At 36.9% G+C, this 19,125-nt stretch overlaps 1 protein-coding gene and 1 pseudogene across 1 annotated transcript in view; one reads left to right on the top strand and one right to left on the bottom strand.

Annotated features, from left to right (window-relative positions):
* LOC111147761 (chromosome unknown C6orf58 homolog) overlaps positions 1-2,976 on the top strand; it is a 19,716-nt gene extending 16,740 nt beyond the window's left edge. Inside the window, exon 5 of the mRNA XM_022503991.1 lies at positions 2,619-2,976. Coding sequence (XP_022359699.1) covers positions 2,619-2,976 — 358 coding nt within the window. The remainder of the gene's footprint in view (positions 1-2,618) is intronic.
* A 603-nt stretch (positions 2,977-3,579) lies between these two features.
* Positions 3,580-19,125, bottom strand: part of LOC111147762 — a 57,807-nt pseudogene continuing 42,261 nt past the window's right edge.

Genomic DNA, 19,125 nt, shown 5'->3' on the forward strand with positions numbered 1-19,125 from the left:
GCCCCGCCGCTTGCCGGGAGCCGGCCCCTCCCCCCGCGGTCTATCTTCCCGTCGCTTTGGATTCACTTCTCCGACCGTCCTACCTTTCAGAAAGTGGTTGATTTTCTGTTTCTAGAGTTGCTGTTCTTCTTCTCTTCGATCTCCCGTTGGATTTGTAGGTGTTTGCAATCTTTAGATAAGCTATCTAGCTGATCTCCCGCTACCTGAAGTAGTCTCAGCCTGCTACTTCTCCGCCATCTTGACTCCTCCCCAAAATATCATTCTTAACCTCTTCTCCCTCCCTCTAGGTAGGTTAGCAGGCAAGTGAGTGTGATCAGGGCCTCCCTGTCCTAGGAGTTAGAATAGTGGATGGATGGCCCTTAGACCATCTACGGGAATGGTCTGTGGGAAGATCTTAGCATCTTCCCACAGCTGCTACTATCTCTATTTCAGGAATTCTTCAGAGATCCATCCATCCTTTCCTCTCTCCATCCCTCCCTCCCTTCCTTCCTTCCTTCTTCCTGTTCCTTTAATTCATATATTGAATTCAAGTGTGCTTTCCACTTTTAGTTTGTATATTATCTACTTCGTATATGTCAATGATTCAAAGAGTCACATGGTTCTATGAGGTTTTTCCATCTCTTCCACCAAAAATACATAAGTAAATGAAACAGCTGTATCCAGGATGAATACAGCTATAGGACCACTGGTTACTTTGATATTTGGTACTATATTTCTAAAAATAAAAAATCCTATAACATTTCCTGATTTGTAGATTTAAGTATAATCCTTTTTATCATGACCATAGAGAATTACCACTTAGCTCCCCTCACCCAGACACCACACAAATTCTTCCCACTTCTCACTTTCTCTGCATGATTGTTTAGTGATTTGGATTGGGACAATGTTCAGTGGCTACATTATTTTAACTATTAATTGCTTTTCATATCACATGTACTAAACTGATTATAATTATTTTCCTTTGTTATCTTATTCCCTTTAGCATTGATAATTTTTTGCACATTTTTGTTAACTTTCTATTGTACACAACGCTAATTACTTCAAGTTGGCAAACCAAGGAAGTTTCTTCTCAACATGTTTAAAAGCATCTGGAATTATATCAATTTTTTCTTCTTGAAGAGGTTTCTTTCAGAGCTGTTGACCTGCTCTGCTTTGCCTGGGTGGTCAAATAGGATTCTTAGGTCTCTAGTATCTTCATACTAGATTTCCTTTGTCTCTTCTTTGAGTTGAATTGCCCATTTCCAGTATCCTGCATCTTTTTATTTCTTGGATTACTTTGTTTGTCAGGACTTATATACTGGTCGATTCAGAACAGTTGTATAAGAAGAAAAAATTGTAGGTAATTTGCATTCTTACAGTATCATTATTCTATCACGATTTCTGACTGAGGCTTTGAATTACAGAAAGGCTTTGATTACAGAAACCTAGGCTGGTAATACTTAAGATTTTTGAAGGCATATCTCCATTACTTTTTAGCTCCAGTTTCATTGTTGAGAAGTCTGCAATTTATTAGGTGTGTTGTCCTGTATTTCATTTTGTTTTCTTCACGAGAATGTAGACAGGTGATAACTACTAAATCTCAGTGTCATAGACCAGTGTTTATTCCTCACATGTTTAAGATTCAGCTGGGCAGGTCTGCTGATCATTCTTAGGCTCACATCATGTTAGCTGATTTTGATTGGTGTCCCAGGGTTGAGTGAGGCTCAGCTCTGCTCCACTTGTCTTCTCATTCTTCAGTAAGCAAGCTTGAGTGTTTACCATAGTGACAGCAGAATGGCAAGAGAGAGAAACCAAATTGTGAAAACATATTTCTGGCTTACAGGGTGTCAAGTTGGCTAATATCCTATTGGCCAAATGAAATCTTATGGCTGAACCAGGATCAGAAAGTTATGCCTCTCTCCTTCCTACCTCCTTCCAATGTAACAGGGAAGGGGCACTGGGAAAAACAAACACCAGAGATAGAAAGAGTTTTAAAAACTGCAGACATGTTTGCAATCTACTATATACTGGGATATTTCCTTCAAATCTCATGTTACTTTTTAAAGAATATATTAGGGTTTTTTCTGTACATGAGACAATACTGAGCTCTGTATGGTCTACATATACTTAAAACTGTTGGATCTTGGATCCTAAGATTGATTGCTGCACGTATATCTGTATTTTATATCAAAATGAGCCTCTTAAGGTGTATTTTTATTTTTTTTACTTGGCTACATCTTAACTGAAATATTAGATGAATTGTCCAATAACAGATTCAGTTAAATCATTTGAAAGGATTCCATTTGATCTGACTTTGCTTATATGCCTTTGTGCCTTGAACTGGTGCCCTCACCTCTTTCCTAGTGTTTATTTAAGCCATTGTTCTTAGGGTGCGGTTTATCTAAGCCATTGCAGTTTATTTAAACCATTGTTTCTCACTTGTGATGAGCACTGGGTGTTATATGTAAGTGACAAATCACTAAATTCTACTCTTGAAACAATATTACGCTATATGTTAATTAACTAGAATTTAAATAAAAACTTGAAACTAAAAAATCAAAAACAAAAACAAGAAAACAATGAGGCTGAAATTCTGAATGGACTAATTAAAATTGTACCTGTTTCCACTTGTCTCTTAGGTTGGAGTATTATTCTAAACCAGAAGCAAATTTTGGAAGAAATTGGAGTGTGGCTGTGAAATATTTAGCTGCAGCCCTCTTTCCAACAACTTTGGTCAGAACATATGAATTCCAGAAGGGCCTGCCTCCACGAATGCTTGTTAACGGGGATAGAGCCCCCTTCATCCATGACTTTACTGACTTTCAAAACATGGTTCTTCTTGTTCTAAGTTTTCTTCGCCAAGTGGATAACTCTCCAGGTAAGAGCCTTGTAAGCAATACCTCAAAGAAAATTAATATTTCATTGAATAAAGGAAGAAATAATGATTTTATTAGATACAGAATTCATCATAACACATACTGTCAAAGAAAGTCATGATTTTCCATGGGTATCCATTCCACAGTTTTTGGTCCTTCTAAGGGTGGCCTGTCCTTTCTTATGCATCTTTATTGATCCATGAAGCCAACAGACAGCCTCCAGTCCCCTTTTCATCCACAAACCCAGATACAGTCCTTTGCTGCTGTTACACTATTCCTTTTTTAAAAACCTTACACATTGCTCTTAAATTTAGCAAAAAAAAAATAAATAAATAAAGAAATCTCAAAAGAAAACATGCCATGATTAATGGGAAAAACTAGCAGATTGACTTACATGAGCTCACTTGATCTAGTCTTACTAGCTGTGGATGAAATATTCTGCTGCAACCCCTCAACTGTAGGGCTTTCTTCAGAATGAAAAACAGAAGGAATCTATAATTGTACCTTCGAATTACCACATCATCTCAATTTTCTAGATATGGTCTTAGGCAGTGAACTAAGCTGAAAACATTAAACTAAAATAATTAAAATATTACGATTTTTAACCCCTCCAAAAGAATCTGAAAGATACAAAAGCAAAGTAAACATAAATACATTAAATATATGTTTTGAAATCTTATTTGTATTAATTCAAGTAAGAAATAACCCCAAACATTTAAGGCTTTCATGCAATGGCAGTTTCTTCTTGCTGTAGTAATGGTTCCAGTGAAATATTCTCAGTCAATGGCAGTTTCCCTTTACACAATGAATAGAGGAGTAAGTCCCCTTCTATCTGTGCTTGTTCCAACCCCTGACTTCTATATAATCTACATGCCACCAGCAGAAAGATGCTCTCATGTTTGGAGAAGCAGTGGGGTAGGGAATTAAACTGTTGTCTAAGGACTACTTTTGTGTGACAAACTATACTGTGAAAGGAGAAGCATGAATTTTGTTAATCGCCTGCCAAATTATCAGATGGCATAAATTGCATAGGCTTGGGTTGTATAAACTGGATTTCCTCTTAAGATGTACAAGGTGAAGAACTGAGTGGAGAGTGAAAGTTATTTCATTTAAAGCTTGAAAGTACCATTGTACAAGATTTCATTACAGATTAACTTTTACTGAAATTTGGCTTTGTGTCACAAGTTTGAATTGCTTTCACAAAAAAAAAAAAAAATGGGAGAGTAAATGTTGAAAGTTACTGGTGAAAAAATGGTGAGCCTTCATAGCGTAATTGTATAGACCTTATATAACAAGGTACTTACTGTTGTCAAGTTGTCATTTTCATGGCAACCACTCTCCACTAACACTCAGAATTCAGTCTGTGTCAAAGGCCTTGGAGTTTTCAAATAAGCAGAGAATAGAGAAAACAGATATACTGAAAACAAAGCATGAGTGAAAAACAAATACTGATACTTAAAAATGAGCATTTTCAGTTAATCTTTGATAGAAACATATGTATACATTTACAATAAAGTTTAAAAGTGTCATGTAGCTACTTTTTAGTCTCCAGAAGGATTTTCTACAAGAAACTTAAGCTAAGTTCATTAAATTTAATCTACAAAATAAAATTAACCTTTCAGGCTTCAAATTAGCTTTTTAACATTTTTGCTGATGGTAAGAATTGGCATGGAGTTTTTAGTTTGTAATTATGTAAAATTCTGAACCATCTCTTTATCTATAGTGGCATCAAGTTTTAATCCTTGACTATACATATTCTAAGAGTGAAGTTCATATTTAAGTTGAAAGATAACATTAGGTATAAATTAGTAAGAAAACAAAGCTTGCCTAGATTTTATTACTTTATTTCCACATGGGTGAGATTTAAAATGAACAATGAAGACTGCATGAAGATTTAAAACTGTCAAAAGCTGATATTCATGTTAATATAATTTTAAAATGCTTTTAAAAACTTGTTGAATTTCATGATTCAAGACTGAGGCCAGCTGCCCCTTTTGCTGCCCCTAACCTGACCAAGAGGTTTGTTACCTCCTACTCTTCTGCTGCAATGGTCACTACCTCCTCCTTTCTTTGAATGAGGACAACTGTTTGCTGAAGTATGATGTATGGTTGGGTGAGAGGAAATGAACTTGGGTATCTCAGAAGCTGCAGTGAAGATGGTGACATACGAAGCTCCTGAACTTACTCCTTTCACGGACACCAAACTGACAACTACAGGCAGAAAAATTCACTCTGAAAGAAATCCAGAAACTAGCTGATTGACTCTTACTCTTTGGGGAAAATGAGAAAAAAAAATCCACATCAATGCAGGAAGGAGAGGCTGAGACACAATCTTGCCGTAAGCCCCAGCCATGGTGAAGCAACACAGAATAGGGAGAGATCTCACAACTCCCAGCTTCTCCTTAAGGAGTGATGAGTTTGGACTCCATATCCATCCATACATTGGAACCCCAACTTCTAAGACTTCCATGTGAGAGATGCGCTCCCAAACATCTAGTTTTGAAAGCCAGCAGGGCTTGGATCCACAAGACTCAGAAGGCTATAGCAAACTAGAAGACAATTCTTGAAAGGTTTGTGCAGACACACTGTGGCAAATTCCCAAGGGTCCAGAACAGAGGCAGCAAACTGAAACACACCCAGTCTTTTCATGAAAGAAGGCTGTTCATTCTAATAGCTATGGACTGAGGGGCAGCTTTCCAATTTAATACTGCAACACTACAGAAACCAAGAACTTGATGGTGTCATCTTGGCACTCTCCCTTTATTTTGTTTCAGAGTAAAGGTATCTCCTGGGGAACTTGTACACACATATGTGCCATGTTTTTTTCAGAGGATACCCCTTGATTGCATGGCTCCAATAGCCAACAGGGCTTAATTAAATTGATGGGTTCCATAGGACTGTAACAAACAAAAACTGCTACCTGAAGATCCAGCTTAAAACCATCTGACATCCAGGTGTTGACTGAGCTCTGCCTCTTTGGGACACTGATAGGTCTTGGCCCACCTTCAAATACTGGGGGCCATTAAGAACACACTACGCAGTTTCACAAAGAATTGGAAGACAGCCAAGAGGAAGGGCATGGCTGAATGGTAAAATTTATCTTTTATACAGAGGCCTCTTCTTCAAAACTGGGAGAGGTGGCTGTTTTGTCTAATTCATAGAAACCAGCACAGAAATGCAAGGAAAGTGAAGACACAGAGGAATATGTTCCAAATAATAGAACAGCATAAAACCTCAGAAAAAGACTTTAGTAAAATGGAGATAAGTGATTTACCTGATAAAGAGTTCAAAACAATGGTCACAAAGATACTCTCTGAGGCAGGAAAAGAATTCATGAACAAAGTAAAAATTTCAATAGGGAAATATAAAATATAAGAAAGTACCAAACTGAATTCACCGACCTGAAAAAATATAATCACAGAGCTAAAAAATTCAATAGAGAGAGTCAACTGCAGTGGAAGACAGGATCCAGAAGTTGAGAAAAAGACAGCAGATGTCATCCAATGAGAGGAGCAAAAAGAGAGAAGAATGAAAAAGTATGAAGATAGTTTAAAGACATGTATAGAACAACATCAAGTGGACCAATACGTATGTTGCAAGGGTCCCAGAAATAGAAGAGAGAGAGAAAGGAGCAGAAAATGTATTGAAAGAAATCATGACTGAAAATTTCTGTAACTTGGGAAGGACACAGACATCCAGATTCAGGAAATCTAGAGTTCCAAATAAGATGAACCCCAAAAGACCTACACCAAAACACAGAATTAAATTGTCAAAAGTTAAAGACAAAAAGAGAAACTTAAAAGCAATAAGAGAAAACTCATTTTGTACAAGGGAACCTCCCCTTCCCCCATAAGACTCAGGAGATTTTTCAGGAGAAATTTTACCAGTCAGAAGGGTGGCATGAATTAAAGCACTGAAAGAAAAAACTCCCAACCATGAATACTCTACCTGGCAAAATTTTTCTTCATAATTGAAGGAAAAATAAAGAGTTCTGCAGACGAGCAAAAGCTGAAAGTGTTCAGCACCAGTAAACTGGCTTTATAAGAAATGTCAAAGGGTCTTCTTTAAACTGAAACAAAAGAGTTGCTAATTATAACAAGAGAACATATGAAAGCATAAATCCCTCTGATAAAGGTAAAATACAGTTAAATTCAGGATAATCTAATGTAATGATGGTGTGTTCATAACCTATAAACTTATAAATGAAGAAAAATAATTCCATTTACAATTACATCAAAAAGAATAAAATATCTAGAAGTAAATTTAATCAAGGAGGTGAAAGACCTGTACACTGAAAACTGTAAGACAGTAACGAAAGAAATTGAAAAAGACACAAGTAAATGGAAAGAAATTCCATGTTCATGAATTGGAAACATTAATATTGTTAAAAAGTCCATACTACCCAAAACAGTCTACAGATTTAATGTATCATGTATTAAAATTCCAGTGTCATTTTCCACAGAAATAAAACGATCCTAAAATGTGGATTCAACCACAAAAACACCCTGTGTAGCCAAAGCTATCTTGAGAAAGAAGACCAAATCTGGAGGCATCTCACTTACAAATTTCAAGCTATACTACAAAGCTATAGTTAGCAAAACAGTAAGGTACTAGCATAAAAAGAGACACATAGATCAATGGAACAGAATAGAGGGCCCAGAAATAAACCCACACGTATGTGGTCAGTTAATTTACAGCAAAGGAAGGAGCCAAGAATAAACAATGGGGAAAGGACATTCTCTTAAATAAATGGTGCTGGGAGAACTGGGCAGCCACCAGCAAAAGAATGAATTGGGCCATTATCTTACCTCAAATGCAAATGCAAATGCAAAAGACTCAACAGTGAGATCTGGAGCCATAATCTGGTAGGAGAAAACAAAGGGTAAACTCTTTGACATTGATCTTAGTGATGAGTGCTTGAATTAGACATCAAATGCAAAGGCAACAACAAGAACAAAATACAAATGGGACTATATTGAACAAAAAGGAAGCAAAGGAAATTATTATTATAGAAGCTTCTCATAGTTGCTGACGTTAACTCCAAGATATAACTATATACTACTTTGCGAAGTAAATATGTCAAAAAACAAGGTTCTGATATGAGATGAAACTGAAAAACCTAGTAACATTTGTAGACAAAACAGTGAAACAAGTTTTAGACCAACTTAAAAATCAATTTGTTTCAATAAACTGAGTTTTGGGGGGTAATGATCATTGTTTTGTATTTCAAAAGTATTGAGTTTAGAAATCAGTTGTATGATAATGCCTTTGTATGTTTGTCTTTTCCCATGCATTTTTAAATAACCAGTAATCTATACTTCATTAAAATTTTTGGATGTGTTGACTGACTCAATATTAATCAAATTAACCTAACTTCCTCACTAGTTTAAACAGAAAGAAGAGAAAAGAGCTATTTTGGTTCTTGGGACTTTATAACAGATTAGCTCTAGCCAACTGAGAAACATGAGCCAAATTCTCTCACCCACCAATCAGGTAACATGCTCCATCTCCATGGAAAGAATTAAACGATGTTAATGATAATAGCTCTTCATGGAAATTAATCTTCCCATCTCCAGAGTGTAGGAAGAAAACAGAAGTAGATATGGGACCAAGCGTTCTGGACACTTTCAAACCATTAACTCTCGTATGTTAACAGATCTAACCTGAAATATTTCTTCTCTTCAAAAATCATTTTAAAAACTTTTATTTTTTCTCTATTTTAAAAGCATTTAAATTACTGTTACTTTTACTGACTTATCTTAAACTATAATATAGTCAAACTTAAAAAGTCTAAGTGCATTGATACATTAAATGAAAATTAAAGTCTTCTTCCCCACCTGTCTTCATTTATACCTCTTGGCTCTTCACCCAGTTTTTAAAAGTGGTGCAAATTGTGTTTCAACATAAATATATAAATGGATAAATAAGACCTGTGCTGTTTGCACAAATGAAATCATACTCACTGCTTTGCACTCCAGTTTTTTACTAGAAAACTTTCTTCAAACTCTTGGATATCAGGATATATTGATCCAACTCATTCTGTTTAACGGATATGTAATGTTTCATTTAATAAATTTACTATAACTGTAGGCATTATTTTCTGTTATAAACTGATGGTAATAATGTAACAATGGCATTTTATGTATGTTTTTCTTGGCAGAGTTTATGATTTTACCAATAAATTTGTAGAGAGGAAATGAATTAAAGTCAATGAGTTATATATTGCTGAGTGGCACTTAAAATAGTTTTCAGGAGTTTCATTTTTGTCATAAAACTGAATTAAGGTTTTTGTTTTCTCTAAATCACTATCATATAGCAATTTCTGTAACTTACATTAGTTTCTTATGTAGAAAATGCTACTGCACTGTTGTATTAATTTATAGTTCTTTGTTTTTTTAACTTAAATTCATTAGCCAACATATGGTACATCATTAGTTACAGATATAGAGTTCAATAAGTCATCAGTTGCATATAACACCCAGTGCTCATCACAACATGTGCCCTTCTTAATGCCCATCACCTAATTTATCCCATCCCCCCACCCGCTTATCCTTCCAGCAGCCCTCAGTTTGTTTCCTGTAGTTAAGAGTCTATAATGGTTTGTCTCCTTCTCTGATTTCTTCTCATTCAGTTTTCCCTCTCTTTCCCTATGATCCTCTGCACTGTTTATTACATTCCACATATGAGTGAAAACATATGATAATTGTTCTCTGATTGACTTATTTCACTCAGCATAATACCCTCCAGTTCCTCCATGTCACTGTAAAAATTTTAAATGGTAGGATTTCATCCTTTTTGGTGGCTGAGTAATATTCCATTGTATACATGAACTATGTCTTTACCCATTCATCAGTTGAAGAAGATCTCAGCTCCTTTCAGTTTGGCTACCACAGACATTGCTGCTATGAACATTGGGGTGCATGTGGCTCTTTTTTTCACTATATCTGTATCTTTGGGATAAATACCCAGTAGTGCCATTTCTGGGTCATAGGGTAGCTCTATTTTTAACTTCTTGAGGAACCTCCATAGTGTTTTCCAGAATGGCTGTACCAGCTTGCATTCCCACCAACAGTGTAAGAGTGTTCCCCTCTCTCCACAACCTCGCCAACATTTGTTGTTTCCTGACTTGTTCATTTTAGCCATTTTGACTGGTGTGAAGTGGTATCTCATTGTAGTTTTGATCTGTATTTTCCTGATGGTTAGGGATGTTGAACATTTTTTCATGTGTCTGTTAGCCAGTTGTATGCCTTCTTTGGAGAAATGTCTGTTCATGTCTTCCGCCCATTTCTTGACTAGATTATTTGGTTTTTGGGTTATCTGATACATCATTTGCAAATATCTTCTCCCATTGTGTAGGTTGCCTGTTAGTTTTGTTGATGAATTTACAATTCTTTTGATGCGTTTGTGTACTTTCCCTAGTTTTCTGATTATTTGTATTTCTTATTGATTTTTATATGAGTTTGTCAATAAATTTTAAATTTAAAAACTTCATATGTATAATTATCAAGTAACAAATATGTAATTTTTATGTGAAAATAGTTTTATTTAAAATAAACATTTTAACAATTAAGTATTAACTTGAATTTACATGTAATAATTTTATATCTTTTCCAGGTTTATTTTCATTGACTGCATGGAAAATTTTAATGAGGACACATCATGCAAGGAAGCAAGTTCTAGAGCTTTTTCAAATAATTCTTGAAATCTTTAATCCAACATTTCTGAGAGTTCCCAATGTTTAATTAGTGAACTAAAGATGAACAATTCTAATTTGTTGAGCAACAGTAATTTCAAAATTTTAATATGATCATAACCATATAGTTTTCTTGTTTCTGATATTTTTGATTTATGCTCATTTGTTAGGATTTTATCCATGCATTCTAACTTTAAATTCAAATCAATGCTATGATTATTTTGCTTGATTAATAATTCTTGAGTTTTTAAATTTTAGGATCTAAAGAAAATTATATTAAGCCATCATAAATCATTATGAAATCAATAAACAGACATTAAATTTATATGGCTCCTTTGTTATTACCCTATATAACCTAATTACATGAAATTTAGAGCAATATGTCTTGCTGATTTATAACCAAAATCCAGAACATTTAAAAATAAATACGGACAGTCAACTAAGATTTTTAAAACTCATTAAACAGAAATGACAGAATACATACCTGATTTGTCTTTCTACGTGTGTGTGTGTGTGTTTCCTGTCCTTGGGTCCACACTTGATAATGAATGCTTCAGTGTCAAGTTTGTCAGTGTTGCTCTCTTTCAGGAGAGAGACTACTCTGGCCAGGGGGTTGGTGACTTCCAGTGCTGAAATGAAGCTTTTGTATGTAGGTTTTCCCAGGGCCTCATCCACAGACTGAATCTACCCTCTAACTCTTGGAAAAGGAAATACTTCTACACTTGCTCTCTTTCTGATTTAAGTAATGTCCACATCATGACCAGAAGCATCTTTTCAATTAAAAGTCAGATCATGTTTCTCCTCTGCTCAAACTTAAAATGGCTTGCTATCTCTCTCAGAGTAAAACCCACAGCATATATACATGTGGCTCACACAGCTGACAGGATCTAGTTGTATTAGATCTCACTCCCTCTTTCCTCCTCTCCTCCCACTAACCCCTTCCACAATGGCCTCCTTGCTCTTCCTCAAACACTGAAATGCACTCGTGACTCATGATTTTTGGAGCATTGTTTCTTTTGTCAAGAATGCTCTTCCCGGGGCGCCTGGGTGGCTCAGTGGGTTAAGCCGCTGCCTTCGGCTCAGGTCGTGATCTCAGGGTCCTGGGATCGAGTCCCGCATCGGGCTTTCTGCTCAGCAGGGAGCCTGCTTCTCTCTCTCTCTCTCTCTCTCTCTCTCTGCCTGCCTCTCTGTCTACTTGTGATCTCTCTCTGTCAAATAAATAAATAAAATCTTTAAAAAAAAAAAAAAAAAAAAAAGAATGCTCTTCCCCCAAACCACTGCCTGCCTCAGCTCTCCACCTCTTACTGCTCTTTTTTCCAATGTCACCTTTGACTGTCAGGATATTCTTTGACTTCTTTGTGTAAATGTGTACCCACACAGTAATCTCTATCCTTTTTTTCCTGCTTTGTTTTTTTCTTCATATCACTTATCTCCATCCATCACATGCTCTATTAGTTTCTTTGTTTCTTGTCTGCCTTCCTACACCAGTGTGGGAGCTCCATGATGGTAGAGCTTTTTTTCTATAATAGCTGCATCCCTAGGACCCAGGACAGAAGTTTTGGTAAACACTCAATTATAGTCTTGTTTGGATGAATACATGAAAAATAAAAGAATGTTTGAATAAATAAAAAAGAATTGATGGAGCTTTCAAATACTAACCTGAGTTTTGTTTTAATATGAAAGCCACAGACATATGCTATTGGTACTGAAAGAAAAAAGCAGAAATTACCTGATAATCAAAGTGCATAATAAATTTTCAGAAGATGAAACCAGAATAAGCAAGGAATTGATGATATCCAATCTAATCACTAGTATATTGTTTAGGAAAATAGTTACAAAAGCAAAGAAAAAGAAAAAAAATCAAATGGGGGGCACCTGGGTGGCTCAGTGGATTAAAGCCTCTGCCTTCGGCTCAGGTCATGATCCCAGGGTCCTGGGATCGAGCCACACATTAGGCTCTCTGCTCAGCAGGGATCCTGCTTCCCCCTTTCTCTCTGTCTGCCTCTCTATCTACTTGTGATCTCTCTCTCTCTGTCAAATAAATAAATAAAAAAAAATCAAATGGGACAAGAAAGTAAATTGACTGCATTAACTAATAGTGGGTAGAGGGAAGTAGCATTTCATAGACACACCTAATACTGTGATCTTTTGAGAAGTGTAAAGTACTGGGGCCATTCCCACAAATGAAGAATTTAGGAAGTCACACTTGTTTGTGAGAAGTGACCCTTTTGTGTATGGGGTGGGGAGGGTCAGTCTCAGTCCTGGTCTACCAATAATTTTTAAAAAATCATTTTGAACCCATAGTACACTTTACTGCAATGATGCAGAAAAAGTGAATGAATAGAAATTTTTTCAGTAATTAAAAATCAGTGTTTTTTAAACCATACTTTTATTTTTAATGTTATTCTTACACATATCAGCTAACTGAAATTTGATCTGTATATTCACCAGTAGAGGAAAGATTCCATACTGTTCTTAATTAGTTTAGAGTATGTTCTTTCTGTGTTTAAGAGGCATAAAACTAATAAATGAATCTCCATTTCCTCTCTGGTCCTATGTCTCAGCCACATCCTTATTTTAGGACTCTGCTTTTGCAGGCAGCACATTGGTATAATGGAATCTCACGATCCTACATTATTTCCATTGGAACAAAAGAAGAAGAGAGAGAGAACCAGAGGAAGAGATCATCTGAATTGGTTTATTGCTTTAGGATTGATTTCACACAAGAACTAAGTCTACTGAAATCCCTTTAGTCTTGAATTTCTGAGTTCACATATCTGGGAAATATATGTTTAATAATTGGTGTACAGGGATTGAAATTGGGACCTTTATAAATTAATGAAGTCAAGTCACTCTGACTCACCTAATCTCTAAACTAATAAAATTCCAAGGAGCAGAACATTTGGAGTGCTTAGTCTTACAGTGCCATCGAAGTGCTTCTTGAAGCCATGCACTCATTTGCAAAGTGCTTGGCGTTGTTGGGGGCATGCATCCCTTCAACATTCTAATTCATCCTGATGAACCATAAGCTTTGAACATATTAACTCCTTGTTTTACCTTTTGGGTGAGTCTTTTTTGGTATTACACCCACATACTGTGAGAATTAAACCCAAACAGATTATGGGATAACAATTTACACTCAGGTACACTTTTGATAGAGTGAGCAATTACCTGGGTTAGTAAGAGTTCCTTTCGTTAAAGTGACGATAGTGCAAACTACCTAGGGCAAAAAGGGGGATCTAGTGGAGGGACACCTTGTTGTCCAATGTGATTAGAGAGTTTTTAACAATCTTTGAGCCATGAACACTTCCAGGACTCTCTATCCCAGCCTCTTGCCTCTGCTTCTCTGTTTTTAAGCTTCATTTTCTTCCTATTAGAGGCTGCCTTCTTGCCCTGCTCCCTAGCACCTGTGTTCCATATGTTGCTTCTCTTTCTACTAGGAGGCACTGGCTGGCTTTCCCCAATTCTAATTTGAATAAAGCCCCAGGAAAGGATACTGAGTTACTCTTTTTAGGTCATAGGACTACCCTTGGTGTATTCAGTCAAGGCAAAAAGCCCACAGTGCCATGACTGACCCAGATTGAGTCTGGGGCGGAATCCTGGACTTGTTAATATCACAGGAGATGTTGGGGCTTGGAGGTCAGATTTGAAATAACGTAACAGCTCCCATTCAAACCATGTGGCCTATGGGATGGGGAGAGAGCTCCATGATGTAGGAGAATGTTAACCTAGAATTGCTGGCAAGTGAGCCCTGTGACTACATTCTGAATATGGAGAGATTTCAAGGAAAATGAGAAGGTCTTACTGTTTCTCAAAAATTGGTGTCTTATGTGCTTGGGTTTTTGAAATTCCATACTAGTGATCCATGTATTTCTTTGATTTAAGAAAGCATCCATACTAAATAAACTAGTAAGGACACCTGGATGGTGCAGTCTGTTGAGTGCCCGGCTCTTGGTTACCAATCCTGTTATGATCTCGGGGTCGTGGGATGGAGCTCCTCATTGGGCTCTGCGCTCAGCCTCAGAATCTGCTTAGGATTTTTTCTCCCAGCTCCCTCTGCCCCTCCCACCCCAACATAGGTTTTAGGAAAAAAAACCCAAAGAACTATTTTTGGGGGAATGTGCTGCCACTCAGAATGCCTTGCCTAAGGGTTATCTTATTCCACCTGTTTTCCTTGCTGGCAGAATCTGCCTCTCTCCGTAGAAGCTGAGAATGTTCCCTAAAACTACTGTCCTTTTTGGTTCATGGTAGGCGCTTAATAAATGTTGAAGTGCAGAGTGGTTATTGGAGATTGAATGCTTAAGGAGCCCCAGCACATCACACTGAGAGGCCATGTGCCTGGGAATTAAGTCCATGTAGTTTGGAGTTATGCAGATATTAGCTCAAGTCTCATTTTTTGATCTTGGGAAAGTTAAAATTTGGAAAACATACACATGTATACATATTTTATATCAAAGTGTCTGATAGAGTATCTGGCAAATAATAATAGTACCAAACATACCAGTGTCAAGGATTTCTCTAAAGGCTTACGTTTGTTCGCTTGACTCAACATCACAGCTAGGTAGGTACACTTACTATTTACATTTTATAGATGAGGAAACTGAAAACAGGGAGGATAAATGACTTGTCTAGGTCACTATTGGGCCACGTCTTTAAATAAATATTAATTATGATTAGACATAGGGCAATCATTAAGATACAATTTGGAAAGAATGTAAAACAGAAAACAGGGAAAAAAAAGAATATATTATATTTAGGTTTTTGTTGTACCATCTAGAAATAATCAGAAGAATCTCATCCTTTTACATATATCACCCTATGTAATAACTGAGGATATTTTATTTTGCTTAATGCAGTCTTTAAATAGGTATTATAAATTGGAAATATATTTACAATTACATGTTTACATATTTTATCAGCCCAACAAAGAAAATAGAACACATTTAAAGGATCATTCCAATTAACATTCTAGAAACCAGCTTTCCAGTGCTGATGTTGATAGTAACTTTTAAATTTAAAAAACATTGGCATACATTCTCTTGCAGAAAATAGGCATTTGCTTGCTGCTGCAGAATAAAATGAGCCAGATTTCAAGGTTTGCAACACTGTGGTTGATATGTGAGCCTTCTTTCTGGGAAGTAAATAATTGCTAACGATGAAGTTAAAAGTAGGTAAGTGCTAGGGGCCCTTCCTGAGGATGTGCTCACTTATCCCACAGATGGCACTGGAGCTGCTTTGCAGTTCACAGCTAGGATAGGAGAGAGGGAGCCACAAGGCGCAGAACTGGCCAGCCAACTTGGTTCTGAATCCACCTGTCCGCCAACAATTTTGATACAATGCAGCAATGCTATTCCCTTTTATAAATGTGGGAATTATAAGAGCAGGATTCTAACATTTATCATTTCTCCACAGTGCAGCACAATTTTAATGTGATACCTGACAGCTTTATATAAAAAATTGATTGTTTGATTTGAATATTTTAAAGATTATATCTAGCTCAACATCACCTGATGATTTTTAGTAACAACTTATATTTATATTGAAGAAATAATATTTCATAGTGTATGTGATCAATAAATTTTCCCTGGAGGACTAGACATGTACTGAGAGCTTTTACATGCAGAGAATTCATCATACCATGCACTAGAAGCCTAGTATCTGTCTAATATTCTTTTATCTTGTCATTTGATTAGGTCTTTAAAATCTTGATATTATTAGATAGCAAGGAGAAAAAAGAGAAAGCAGGTAACTTGTACATAGTGTTCTCTTTCCTTGAGGTAATGATACTTTATGATGTGTGGACATAATTTTTTATCCTGCCCCAGGTGAAAAAAAGATGTTACTCTAGCTTGCTACAATTAGTTTAATTACCAATACCTGTATTAAATGTCAGTAAGGGAACAGTTATTTGTGGCATAGATAATCTAAGAGCTAAGGAATGTCCTTGTTTGCAACATTTAGAAGTTGATATATTTTGAATGTAAATCTCATTAGTGTCAAAAGAAAGTTGAAGGTTTTTTAAAGATGCCTTAAATAGGAAATATGTACATGCATCATCAATATATTTTTAGTTGATATAAATGTTTGGATGATAATGTATTTCATTAAATAAATCTGTTTTATCACAGAATCATCTGTTATCCTTGCAGTTCTTTAAAAATGTATCACCTTAATAAAAATTTTAAAAATGTTTCCTTGGGATATAGAAAGCAGCAGCTCTTGCAATATCTTCATTTCTACCCCATTCCCTCCAAGAGAAATTTGGAAGTGAGCAAGAAATCACCTGAGATTTATCAGAAATCAATATTCACATACACATACTCAGAGCTCAACACCTCGAGAAACCCAAAAGAATGGCATTTAGTCATATTCTCCTGATAGGGGAAAATACACTGGAGAGCCTTTCTGTGTCCAAGCAAGATGTAAGATTCCTGACCATCCTCTAGGTATTTTCCATAACTTACAATTAAAATAAAGTGAGCACCATTATTTGCCAATATTTTATAGCAAGACATAGATTAGCCTGTTCTTGGCAGTGACCAGAAACAGTTAGGCAAATTATTCAGGGACACGAGAGACAAGTCAGCTCAGGTATGGCTAGAATAAGATCTAAGCAGATGTACTGAAGAGCTTGGGATTATCTGCTCATCTTTATCACACTGTCAGAGTCCTTCTCCATGCTCTGGTATGGTGGGTTTTCCTTGTCTGGGTTAGCTGTGCCTCGCCCTTCCTAACTAAGCTGAAGGTTTAGAAACACAAGGGCCTCCGACTCCTCCTCATGAGGGCCAATATATATATGTGTGTATATCTATATCTATATCTATCTATATCTATATCTATATCTATATCTATATCTATATCATCTATATCTATCTATCTATATTTTTTTATCCATTTGACAAGGAGAGAGAGAGAGAGATCAATCACCAGCAGGGGAGCAGCAGGCAGAAGGAGAGGGAGAAGCAGGGTCCTCGCTGAGCGGGGAGCTGGACGCGTGGCTTGATCGCAGGTCCCTGGGATCATGACCTGAGTCAAAGGCAGATGCACAACCAACTGAGTCACCCAGGCACCCCGAGGGCCAATATTTGAAAGGAGAGATTTATCAGGTCCACTGACAATACTGACAAGATCCCAGGCTTTAGCGGAGTTGGGTTTATGATGGAAACCACAATGGCTTCTTTCCCCAGACCTTCTGTAGGATAATTTGAAACAGGGAATGGGAACAGGGTGAGGGTGTATTCTAATCCATTTTAGGAACCACATCTCTGATGCAATATGGCCTTGGTGTCCCTCTGTGTAAGATCGACTCTGCCAATCGGTGCCTTTAGATGAGGGTCCTGATACTGATAAAAACTCCCCTGTGGATCTTTGTATGGGAGACATCACAAAATTGTCTTGATCTCCATATCCATTTCCCATATTTTCCGCAATACTATGTTTCTTGCCGGAAACCCACAAGACTACCTCCTTCAGGAAAACTTGTAAACCATACTTTTGTAAAATCTACCATGCTTCCTGCAGGCACAAATATTTCTATCCCATATCTATCTTTTCTTCCATATTAAGTCCCTGGAACCCCATGTACTCTGTCTTCTACCAAGATGTGAAGATTATTCTTCACCAAGGTATTGTACAATGGAGAGACCAGTCTATCCACTGAACTATTGTTCTAGTTCCCAGAGACTGAGATTAGGGCTTTTGCAACAGGTGATGATTCATTTTTCCCATACCTAGCTTTTTTCCTGGAAACAAGTGTAAGACAAACCTAGGATAGAAAGTTAACTTTAGGAAATGCAATGTAAATCAGAGGAAGAGGCAGAGATAATTTTTGCATAAAAACTCGGGAATTATACTATAAAGAGGCCATTTTTTGTCCTTACTTGCTCTCCCACTGCTCCACCCATAACTCTAGGTCCTTGGAAATTGATGAAATGGAACACTTGACAACTTGTACCAGGGAAGGCTGAGGAGAAGAGGGATGAACCTGGAAGGAAGCAGAGGAATCAAGGGACATACGGAATTATGGTCAATGGAACCAGAGAGGAAGTTTCCTTATTCTCTAGTAATTACAAGGGTAGCATCCATGTTGAGTAGCCTTAAAACCCAAAGTCCCAAGTCCTTTGGGACTGGACATGGTTTGTACAGAGTAGAAAAGTACTTCAGGTATATTGAAGTTGAAGATGTGATTCAAACCTGAATCCAAGGATTGTTTAACACATTCCTCTAGACTCCAAGTGTGTGATAAAGAAAGACATTGTTCAATATGGGAGTCTAGGGACACCTGGGTTGGTTTTAGCATCTGCCTTTGGCTCAGGTCATTATCCTGGGGTCCTGGGATCCCTTCGTCTGTGTTGTTGGACTCCCTGCTCAGTGGAGTCTGCTTCTCCTTCTCCCTTTGTAACCCTCCCCAACGCATGGGTGCTCTCTCTCAAATAAATGAATAAAATCTTTTAAAAAAATATGGGAGTCTATCTTCCCTCTTTTCCACAGTTAGTCCATGGAACCATATTATATACTTTAACACAACACTCTATTAGTCAGGTACCATTTATTTCCTCTTGGGCTTTTCCAGTGTGT

The sequence above is a fragment of the Enhydra lutris genome, unplaced genomic scaffold (assembly GCF_002288905.1).
Source record: "Enhydra lutris kenyoni isolate GAN:26980312 unplaced genomic scaffold, ASM228890v2 scaffoldscaffold17, whole genome shotgun sequence".
In the NCBI taxonomy this organism is placed as follows: Eukaryota; Metazoa; Chordata; class Mammalia; order Carnivora; family Mustelidae; genus Enhydra; species Enhydra lutris.